Source organism: Cherax quadricarinatus, chromosome 36, assembly GCF_038502225.1.
Source record: "Cherax quadricarinatus isolate ZL_2023a chromosome 36, ASM3850222v1, whole genome shotgun sequence".
Lineage (NCBI taxonomy): Eukaryota > Metazoa > Arthropoda > Malacostraca > Decapoda > Parastacidae > Cherax > Cherax quadricarinatus.
This window is the reverse complement of record NC_091327.1, coordinates 21,480,223-21,492,610: the sequence shown is the minus strand read 5'-3', so window position 1 is coordinate 21,492,610 and position 12,388 is coordinate 21,480,223. Positions and strand designations below refer to the sequence as shown.

Here is a 12,388-nt window from a genome sequence, read left to right as displayed (position 1 = left end):
ACCACTACTACCACAACACTCGATACAACCCCCACTACTACCACAACACTCGATACAACCACCACTGCTACCACAACACTCGATACAACCACCATTACTACCACAACACTCGCTACAACCACCACAACTACCACAACACTCGCTACAACCATCACAACTACCACAACACTCGATACAACCACCACCACTACCACAACACTCGATACAACCACCACTACTACCACAACACTCGATACAACCACCACTACTACCACAACACTCGATACAACCACCACTACTACCACAACACTCGCTACAACCACCACAACTACTACAACACTCGCTACAACCATCACAACTACCACAACACTCGATACAACCACCACCACTACCACAACACTCGATACAACCACCACTACTACCACAACACTCGATACAACCACCACTACTACCACAACACTCGCTACAACCACCACAACTACCACAGCACTCGATACAACCACCTCTACTACAACAACACTCGATACAACCACCACTACTACCACAACATTCGCTACAACCACCACAACTACCACAACACTCGATACAACCACCACTACTACCACAACACTCGATACAACCACCACAACTACCACAACACTTGCTACAACCACCACTACTACCACAACACTCGCCACAACCACCACTACTACCACAACACTCTACAACCACCACTACTACCACAACACTCGCTACAACCACCACTACTACCACAACACTCGCTACAACCACCACTACTACCACAACACTCTACAACCACCTCTACAACCTGTAACTGCCCCTCACCATCACCCCAAATGCACTATATATATATATATATATATATATATATATATATATATATATATATATATATATATATATATATATATATATTTTTTTATATATTATCACACTGGCCGATTCCCACCAAGGCAGGGTGGCCCGAAAAAGAAAAACTTTCACCATCATTCACTCCATCACTGTCTTGCCAGAAGGGTGCTTTACACTACAGTTTTTAAACTGCAACATTAACACCCCTCATTCAGAGTGCAGGCACTGTACTTCCCATCTCCAGGACTCAAGTCCGGCCTGCCGGTTTCCCTGAACCCCTTTATAAATGTTACTTTGCTCACACTCCAACAGCACGTCAAGTATTAAAATCCATTTGTCTCCATTCACTCCTATCAAACACGCTCACGCATGCCTCCTGGAAGTCCAAGCCCCTCGCACACAAAACCTCCTTTACCCCCTCCCTCCAACCTTTCCTAGGCCGACCCCTACCCCGCCTTCCTTCCACTACAGATTGATACAATCTTGAAGTCACTTTGTTTCGCTCCATTCTCTCTACATGTCCGAACCACCTCAACAACCCTTCCTCAGCCCTCTGGACAACAGTTTTGGTAATCCCGCACCTCCTCCTAACTTCCAAACTACGAATTCTCTGCATTATATTCACACCACACATTGCCCTCAGACATGGCATTTCCACTGCCTCCAGCCTTCTCCTCGCTGCAACATTCATACAACCACCATAATATATATATATATATATATATATATATATATATATATATATATATATATATATATATATATATATATAGCATGAGCGTGTTCGAGAGGAGTGAATGGAGACGAATGGTATTTGGGACCTGACGATCTGTTGGAGTGTGAGCAGGATAATATTTAGTGAAGGGATTCAGGGAAACCGGTTATGTTTATATAGCCGGACTTGAGTCCTGTAAATGGGAAGTACAATGCCTGCACTCTAAATGGGGTTCAGGATATTGGCAGTTTGGAGGGATATGTTGTGTATCTTTATACGTATATGCTTCTAAACTGTTGTGTTCTGAGCACCTCTGCAAAAACAGTGATTATGTGTGAGTGAGGTGAAAGTGTTGAATGATGATGAAAGTATTTTCTTTTTGGGGATTTTCTCTCTTATTTGGGTCACCCTGCCCCGGTGGGAGATGGCCGACTTGTTATATATATATATATATATATATATATATATATATATATATATATATATATATATATATATATATATCCATACACTGTACATTTATTGTTGGGAAAAAAAACTCGGACTCATTGTTGGACCCAATATATAAGTACCTGTGTAATCTTTTGACTACCTTCAGCAGAATGGGTATGGACGGACAATATATATAACTATCTAAAACAAAAACATTCAGATTGAGATGCTAATACTTAAGCATGCATGTTTACATTAACTTAGCTTGATTATTTTTTCACCCCCAGAGATACCAAAACTTGGAGTGACGTTTCCTTAGAGTTGCCTTACTCTGGATTTGGTATCATGTTCATGAACTCGCCTATATGTGGTGTAAGGAAACCACTCACCCGTCCATGAACTTGGCCAGGATCTGCGAGTCAGCCAGTGAAACGGTGCTGAGTGACCTGTGTTGCGGCAGGAGTCGTGGACTCCAGGTTCCTCCAGATGTAGACGACCCTGGCCGACGCTGTGACTGGGTCCTGCAAACACATCACATTTTACCTTTTTTCAAATGGGCTGGTAAACCTACTGTAGCATGCGTCATGTACGTTATAATTTATTCAGCGTTCACTACACGCCCATTAGCATACCCTCTAGACCAGCCAAACTGGCAGTCAGGCTGGGGAAGTTTATTTAGGGGGCCCACTGCTCTGGTAGGCTGTTCAGTTCAGACACCAACCAAAATTTATTTTATTAATGTTAAGCGCTTAACCCATGTGGGTTATTCAGCGCAAGGCATGGTGGAGGCTTGATCCTCAGTCTCGCGAGAGCGAGACAAACGTGTTTCCTATTTGTACTCACCTAGATGTATACACCAACCAAAAGGGTGAGAGATATCCTCCAGTCGAGTTGAGATTATGCTTTCCCACCTGGCTGAGCGGCAGACACTAACACTGGTCGCATACACTCATACACACTGGTCTATCTTGGGACGCAAAACCAACTGTAATAAGTGGCTCTTTGCTTTCGCCCATTATTATTATTCTGATGATGATAACCACTTTGTACATATTGTGAATATCTTGATAAAGAAAATATATGAGTACTAAAAAACCACCCTGTTGTGGTTGTCTTTGTTCATTGTCTAGAGACTTAATTTACAGCCAGGTACAACAGACCTTTAATTGCGTACCTGTGATCGTAATACCTACTATCACATTTATTTTTTTACAATGTGGACTGGTAAGCCAGCACAAGGCCTCGGTCAAATGACCAAAAGTCCCACTGAGCTGATCATCATATGACAACAGAATTAAGGTAAATTTTTTTCTCATTTCTCCTGATAAATTATTACACCGAAGTTGAAAACCAGTACACTCTAGTAAACTAAATATACGAATAAAGAGCTAAGAGAGAAAAAAAAATGGCAGTAAATATGAGAGAATAGAAGCAAAACTAATGAAATAATACGTGAAGTGACGATAAGCGGGGAAATATAATTAGGAGTAAAAATCAGGAGATAATGAAACAGAAGACATAAATGGATAAAACGGAGAATTAATGCAAGAGTACGTAACCCGTTTTTTTTTTTTATTTATGTACGGCGACACAATTAATTTCAAGCGTATCACAACCTAATGGAAGAAAATGTTCTGAAGACACCTAAGTGACAATTTATAAAAATGGTACACGATAGAACTGCTACTCCATAACACTGAACCATCCCATATATCACCAACCATTATAAGAACATAAGACAGGAGAAGCATTCTAGGCAGATCCAATTCACAACTAACGACACCCCCTCATATACCAACCCAACCAGTATATACAGCTACCCAAAGTTCTCGTCAGTGACACTACCTGAGAGTTTGTTCCAGCCTTCTACAAATTTATTACTAAACTAGAACCTCCCTATATCTTTTCTAAACATAAGTACCACGGCACTTTCCTTGAAGCATCCTGTACCCGTAGGCTTGAAATCTGATACTGCGCAACATTATTCAATACCTACAATATGTTGAGAAAGTAGTGAGCACCTGCCGTGGCTCACCTTGCGAGCGCTGAAGAAGGCCTGGAGAGCCTGTAGGAGGGGCAGTAGACGGTAGCGCTGCTGGGCCGAGGTAGTTCCAGGCTGGTAGGGCCGGCATGAAGTCCCAGGCTCGAACCCCCATCACCACGCACCCCTGCTGCAAATATACCACACCTTGATAGTTATTAAGAGCGTTAGTTGTAGTAGCAGTATAAATTTTAATTTTGTAAATTTAGTAAAATTGTTTATCGGACTGTTATTAATATGTTCAGGTCAAGTAAAGTATGTTATGGAAATACTTTAGAATAATTATATAGTATACTAAAAGAAAAAAGCGCTGGTTTTGCAACAGAGTTGAAGATGAGTGGAACAACTCCCAGGCAGCGTTAAGGAGGCAAGAACTTTGGGTAACTTTAAATATAGGTTAGACAGGTACATGAGTGGGTGTGAGTTGGTCGTGTCTAGCAAGGACCAGTACGCCTGCTGCAGTTCTTTTTTCTTATGCTCTTAAAAAACTATTTACGCCTTTCCTCCGCTCCCCGTCAGGGTCCCATGCCGGTGAAATGCTCCTCATCCAAGGAAAAAGTTACCCACCCATTCTCTTGATCAAACCTGATTCTATTTCCCATGAACTGTATGATCCTCGTGGTTTTAGCGCTTCCTTAAGAGTGTAGTAAGAACACTCACCGATTTCATCGAGGCTGCCAGTGTAGGTGAGTTTGACGACAGGCGAGGTGGAGGTGGCGGGCCTGGCGCTGGAAACTCTCCTGTGGGGGAATGGGCGGCGTCTCACAGGCGTCCTGGGTGCCGAGGTAGATGTATGTGCGGGTGTGGGTGTGCGGCGGCGCTGCAGGCGGGGCGTGGAGGCGGGCGTGAGGGTGGTGGTGTCGCTACGAGGTGTCCAGCTTCCTCCACTGCTGACCACACTCACTGACAGCCGCGAGGGCTCGATACGGCGTATGCTATCAGTGGCCCTATGAGCCACAAGAATACGATAACCACAATGGATCATTTAAAATGAAGCTAAACTCTTAGCCGCTGCTCCAACTTGTGACAAGGGATTTTCGTTATCATTATCTGATACACTGAATTAAGTGGATACCTTTCACCCAACATTTTAATACTGCTAGAATGTATGAAGTATCCTTAGTCATTTAAAAGAAATCTTCCAAAGAATTCCACCCAGGTGTCTGTCTCTAGTGCTAGGTGAGCAGGGACAGCAGGTAGGCCAGGATACTGGGAAATTATGTTGTCATACGATATACTGTAGTAGTGTTGCTCATGAATGAGACTTGGTCACTCACAGCTCTAATAACAGTCAGGATTTACTGAAGTACATTCTCACAGATGGAAGTGTTGCTTTGTTGTGTGAGATGCTAGCCTTTCTCATGCATACATACATACATATTTGTATCATTATATCTAGTTCAAAAACTTTAGAACACTATTATTATTATGAATGTGGAGCTTCTAATCCAATGTGGATCATTCAGCGCAAAGAGTGGTGGAGTTTCGATCTCCCGTCCGGTATTCATGGTCCAGTCTATTCAGTAAGGCTGCTGGTAATTGGAGCGGATACAACATTTTAATAATGCAGGTGCGGCCTTACCTGTACGCCGAAGTTGGCCTCTTGCTTGGGCTCTCCCTCAGGAGGCCGCTGCTAGCTTCCTCCTCGTCATCGTCAGAGTCACCATCTTGTCGGTCACACTCCGCGGCAGAGTTGGCTGAGCGGACTCCGTCATCAGTGAGGTCGCTCAGGGAAGAGGCGAGGGAGGCTGTGGAATCTGAACTTCTCCTGCGATATCAAAACAAACGACGATTTCAGGGGTCCTGGGACGCTTTCACCCAGGAGGAGAGCGATATTTATTTTACTTTATGTGATGTTCTTATGACGAAACATCAAGGTGTAGTGGATATTCATCACAGAACTGGAGAAAGTTACTTGTAGACAGAAACAAGAGTAAAAAGGAGACTATTTCGATCTCTGTCTGCAATCTGCATCTCAAACGGAAATATATATACACAGTCTCTTTTGTACACTATTTCTGTCTATTATGTGAAGTTTCTCAATTCATTACTCTTGAATTACATCTTTTTTCTTAAATTTTGTTTAATACCACTTAAGCACTTGCACTGAGCGTGAATCATGCCGCTACTGTATTTATTTCTTAACTACTAAAAAAAATCAACAAAAGCAAAATACAATATTCACAAAAAGTGAATTTGTATTGCAATAATCGCTAAACTCATGCAGATCATTCTAGTAAGGTGAGAAATTAATGTTAAGCTGCACTTAGTAGCAAGTCTATAAAATAGAGGAACATTAAGGCTGTCCTAAATAAAAGACAGAAATACAATATTTAATTCTAATACTGAAATAAAGACTCAGGGGATCACAAACATGCACTGGAACCTAAGGTAATTATAGTGCCGAGGGTACTGTCATTAGCAGGTGAGGGAGAGGCGGCAAGAGACTAACCTAGTCCCGTGGTAGCGAGGTGGCTGAGATGCCCAGGTGATCCTGGGTCGGTGGGCAGGTGGTGGGTGAGCAGCACCAGCGGCTTGTCGTCCAGTGCTGCCCCCGCCTGGCCACGTCCCACAGCTCTGTAATAAATATAAACAAACATACACACACACACACACACACACACACACACACACACACACACACACACACACACACACACACACACACACACACACACACACACACACACACACACACACACACGCACGAAGTACAGAATTATCTACACGAGAAGTGTTAAAAGCAGAGTTCATACACACTTTCAACAGCAGGTAAGTTAAAATATTAGTTTAGAAAAAAAATGTTAAATTTAATGTGAAGAGAATATTGCACAACGGAGAGAGAGAGAGAGGGAGAGAGAGAGAGAGAGACATTGCTGGCGCTTTCGACCGGGTGTGGCACCAGGGCATCTTAGCAAAACTTCAAGCACTGGGAATTGCAGGCTCTACGCTATGTCTCCTCAGTGATTACCTTCATGGTAGATCTCTAAGTGTAGTTCTCAATGGAACGGAATCAGCAAGACATCCTATTGGGACAAGTGTTCCACAAGGAAGCGTGCTGGGTCCATTGTTATGGAATGTCTACTTCAACGACCTTCTTCATCTCATCCCAGAATCACATGCATATGCAGACAACTGTACACTGACATTCACTTATCCAAGAGAAGAAATGCCAGCTGCTCTAAGCTACATCAATCACCAGCTGAGAGCTATATCAGCTTGGGGAAATAGATGGCAAGTAACATTTGCACCTGAGAAAACGCAAATGATGATCGTCTCTAGGCACCATGATGGTAATGCTGGTGCAGTAGTAAGGATGAATGGGAGGATGTTGGCACCTGGAGAAGAAGTTGATATCCCTGGGGTGAAATTTGACTCCAAACTAACCATGAAGAACCATGTTGTAAATCTTGCAAACAAGGCAGCCAGGAAGCTTACAGCACTTCGCCGTATCTCCCATCTGCTTGACAGTAGGGGTTGCAAGATCCTGTACGAGGCACAAGTACGCTCGCACCTTGAGTATGCTCCACTTTCTTGGTTTGCCTGCCCCCCCCCCCCTCTCATCTGCGACTGCTTGACAGAGTAGAGAACAGAGCAAGACGTCTCATCTCTCGCCTGGACCCATCCTGGATAGATCTGTCATTTCAGCAGAGCCTTCAACATAGGAGGGATGTGGGTGGCCTTACTGTTATGTACAAGGCCAATATTGTCAAAATACCACACTTGGATCCACTTCGAGGACAGCGTGAAACAAGCTTTTATGCCACAAGACGGGCAGAAAGCAGCAACTTCACTCTGGCTGTACCCTTCTCCAGAACATCACTCCATCTGAGATCATACATACCCAGGATGACTCGAGTATGGAACACATTCGTACAGGATAATGATGTCAACGAGATAAAGTCAGTTGATCAAATGAAAATGCTGGCCCACAGATGGCTCCAACTTCATCCTGTTTCCTACTTGTATGTCTCATAACAATAAAAATGCTTTCAAATGAGCTGATGTAGGTAACAGCTCTTAGCTTGCCATTAAAGTTAGGAGTCCTTAACCTATAAATAGCTGTCAATAAAGCTAGGGATCCTTAACCTTATGTCAAACCCTGTGTAAAAGAGAGAGAGAGAGAGAGACAGAGAGAGAGAGAGAGAGAGAGAGAGAGAGAGAGAGAGAGAGAGAGAGAGAGAGAGAGAGAGAGAGAGAGAGAGAGAGAGAGAGAGAGAGAGAGAGAGAGAGAGAGAGAGAGAGAGAGAGAGAGAGAGAGAGAGAGAGAGAGAGAGAGAGAGAGAGAGAGAGAGAGAGAGAGAGAGAGAGAGAGAGAGAGAGAGAGAGAGAGAGAGAGAGTGAGAGAGAAAGAGAGAGAGAGAGAGAGAGAGAGAGAGAGAGAGAGAGAGAGAGAGAGAGAGAGAGAGAGAGAGAGAGAGAGAGAGAGAGAGAGAGAGTGTACCGCAGGAGGGAGGCGCGAGGTGGTGTGTGGACGGTGGGTGTCCGCTGCTGCTGTTGGCCTCTGTGTCGTGCCTGCATCAGAAATCTGTGGTAATTACAGTTACGCAGCTCATTATTGTTCATTTATCAACTTTAAATAAATATGCAACATGTTACATTTGTTAAGCACTTCACTTGAGAGATTCAATTGCCATCCCAAGAATTAACTTTATAAAAAAAATCAGTATTGTTAGATGCTCTATGCCAGGGTCTAAATATAACATTCGCTAAATAGTCATCATTATAGAATTAATTACAAGAGAGTGAATTACGAAGTATGATCATTATTTGCAAAAAGATCACTTAATCGCTCGTAAAACTGATCTCACTGACCTTCGAACTGCAGGAGTGATGTATTTGTGTGTTGCAGCTGGTGTTGCTTGTGTTGTGTGGATAGTCTAGTCTTCTCACTGGCTGAGTACGGTCTTGTCAGCTTGCCAGGGGTGAACTTGCTGCTACCAGGCTTGCTGTTACCCACGGAAGCCCGATACGGTTCTCCAGGGATGCGTGTAAACGTAGGTATGGTGTGTGTATCAGCGCGTTTTGATGCAGCATTGAATACGGGTTTAAAGGCTGCTTGTTTCACGCGTTGGGCGCTGGAGGGTCTAGGGGCTCCCGTCCTGGGCTTTCTTATGACGCTGAGAGCAGAGGCCTGCTGATTCTTGGTGCTAGGAGCAGAGGCCTGTTTATCCCTGATGCTGGGAGCACAGGCGTCGCCCTGTTCACCTCTGTCACAGTTCTCTCAATGGCAGCATCTATAAAATTCAACCAGCAAGAAAAATAGAAGAAACATTATAAAAACGGAAGATTAATTTATAAGTATATATTAATATAATAATAATATATTGGAATTCAACAGTAATAAACAAGAATATTAATAATAATGGCTATGACAAACATCGATCGAAACTTAATTTGTTGACAGACATAATTTTTTATTATTTAATTTACTGAGCACGTAGAACACACAAATCTTGAATAAAAACTCTTCGTATTACCTATAATCTTTAAAAAGATCTATAAACCCACAGGTAAACTTCTGCTATTAAGCAGCCATATAAATGCATCACATAAGGAGCCTACACACAGAAGTGAGACGGAGAAAGATGTTAGGAAACACATGATAGTACGAGAGGAAAAGTACTGGAATAAACCAGACGACCGGGACCCTTAACCTGGAGAACAAGTATGGTGGTACAGACATAATTCACGTCAAGGCAGAGTTCATAACACTGAGTGAAGACATGTTTCGCCAAGAGTGGCTTATTCAATTTTCTTCAAGGCTGCAGAAGCCAACCGTGGAGATACGTTTCCTCTATAAATGCCTTGAACTGAGCAGAAATGCCTTTATTTACTTAGCTAACTTCTTGTTCCTGGAAACACCTACATAATCAAAGAATCAGTGAGCAACCTTCGGAACAGGAACATCACTGCCAATGTTCATTTGAAGATTAACCACAAACTCACGGCTCTCTTGGTCAATAACACATTTCTGTAACAACGTCCTACCAACCAGTGGCTTTATTCAGTCATATAGAGAAGTAGGAGAAGAAACAGACCAACAGCCATTGCAACAACATAGTCAGACCATTATACATAAATAGAGATGCAAAAAAAAACTGTGAAAAAATAGTGAAATTCCAAGCACTTTCGTGATTTCTTACATTATCAAGGAACTGTAAAAAAAATAATAGAACAGCAACAGTTGAAGGCTTATAAGGCCGAGATAACTCGTCACGGTCAACATCCGACGCCTCACTCGTCCCTGTATGAATTTAAGTTAGTTTAATATCTTTATTATGCACCCCATACCCATCCTGTATGGGGTGTAGTCAAAAGATTACAGAGGTACATAATGGGTCCAGGGACTGGACCCCAAAGTTATGATAGCTGAACTAGTTACAAAGGTAATGAACTCCAGGTAGATCTGGTCACACTCATGGAAAGTTACAAAGGTAATGAATCAGCCTCACTCCTATACATGGTTACAGTCATGAACAAATTACAAAGTAATGAGCCACTGATACGTCCACACCTGGTCACAATTGTAATGAGTTATAAATACAAATATTAAGTGTATGATGGAAAGAATTTAAGCTGTTCGACAGGTCCTTGACCATCTCACCAGCATCATCATAAAGGGACGGATGAAGTGTCTGATGTTGACCGTGAGGTGTTATCTGCTCCTTATAAGCTTTCAGCTGTTCTATTATAAAGAAATTGATAAAGTAAAAAATCACGAAATCGCTTGGAATTTCACTGTTTTTTCACACTGGTTGTTTTGCACATGGTGACATCACTTGTTTAATGTGATTTTATTGCATTTGTCTGTATAAAGGGATTTTCAGCTGGCCGAGATCATCTTGCTAGGCAGATTCTCATACTCAGGTCACCCGCTCCTCACCTATATATTCTCACGTCTTCCATGTACTCTCCATAGACTTTAAAAAGTTCGGTACTCCTAGTGAAATGTCAAAATAAGTGTCCATTCTGCCTGCGAATCTTGTTTATTTTTTCCAGTAATGTAGAACAAGACGCTATATAATGGAAATTGGTGAAAGTAACTAGAGGCTACATGAAGAAAATAGACTGCAGTATAATATTAAGTATGATAAGATGATAGGGTCCAAGAAGCCAGAAACTAGTTATGTCAGTAGTGGTTTAAAAGGTGGGTTCCGGAAGTGTGCAACGAACCAAACACAATGAGCGAGAACACACACAGACATACACGAAGAAAGGTTAAGGGAAATCGGCCTGACGACACTGGAGAACAGGAGGGTTAGGGGAGACATGACAACGACATATAAAATACTGCGAGGAATTGACAAGGTGGACAAAGACAGGATGTTCCAGAGATGGGACACAGAAACAAGGGGTCACAATTGGAAGTTGAAGACTCAGATGAGTCAAAGGGATGTTAGGAAGTATTTCTTCAGTCAAAGAGTTGTCAGGAAGTGGAATATTCTGGAAAGCGACGTAGTGGAGGCAGGAACCATACATAGTTTTAAGACGAGGTTTGATAAAGCTCATGGAGCAGGGAGAAAGAGGACCTAGTAGCGATCAGTGAAGAGGCGGGGCCAGGAGCTATGACTCTACCCCTGCAACCACAAATAGGTGAGTACAAATAGGTGAATGCACACACATACACACAAACACGTAAGTGGGAATAGTGTGAGAGTGAGTACTGTGTCGAGACACAACAGTAGAAAGGTGACACACACACACACACACACACACACACACACACACACACACACACACACACACACACACACACACACACACACACACACACACACATGTCAGCATAGTTGCTGATCCCTGTATTCCCTGTATTATATAGCATAGCATATTAGTATCATCCATGTGCTTTAGATACGAGATCCCTTGTAGGCCTGTGGCTTTGTGTGACGTCACGGGATACAGAGGTGGAGGCTCATACCTCTGCCCCGGCCTCACTCGGCGGCAGACCATTCAGCGGACAGGCAAGGCAGCTGGGCTCCATCCCTCATCTCAGTCTGACAATATAGTTACCATCCTACAAGTGTGTCTACTTTCAACCTGCGATATCTCCATTAAAGAACCCTTTACGATACACACACACACACGGCCCACGACAATATGAAAACGACATAGCAGCGAAAGCCAAATCTGACCCGAAACTGTTATACAGCCACATCAGGAGGAAAACAACAGCCAAGGACCAGGTAATCAGGCTAAGGAAGGAAGGAGGAGAGACAACAAGAAATAACCGTGAAGTATGTGAGGAACTCAACAAGAGATTCAAAGAAGTGTTCACAGAGGAGACAGAAGGGGCTCCAGAAAGACGGAGAGGTGGGGCACACCACCAAGTGCTGGACACAGTGCACACAACCGAGGAAGAAGTG

The 12,388-nt window shown here is 43.0% G+C and overlaps 1 protein-coding gene across 1 annotated transcript in view; it reads right to left on the bottom strand.

The window, feature by feature from the left end:
* The window catches only part of LOC128691367 (coiled-coil domain-containing protein 177-like), a 21,104-nt gene extending 10,114 nt beyond the window's left edge, over positions 1-10,990 (bottom strand). Inside the window, exons 1-8 of the mRNA XM_070091657.1 lie at positions 10,920-10,990; positions 8,835-9,229; positions 8,464-8,534; positions 6,472-6,596; positions 5,602-5,787; positions 4,680-4,966; positions 4,014-4,149; positions 2,368-2,499 (exon numbers count right to left, since the gene is read on the bottom strand). Coding sequence (XP_069947758.1) covers positions 2,368-2,499; positions 4,014-4,149; positions 4,680-4,966; positions 5,602-5,787; positions 6,472-6,596; positions 8,464-8,534; positions 8,835-9,229; positions 10,920-10,990 — 1,403 coding nt within the window. The remainder of the gene's footprint in view (positions 1-2,367; positions 2,500-4,013; positions 4,150-4,679; positions 4,967-5,601; positions 5,788-6,471; positions 6,597-8,463; positions 8,535-8,834; positions 9,230-10,919) is intronic.
* Between the last annotated feature and the right edge of the window lie 1,398 nt (positions 10,991-12,388).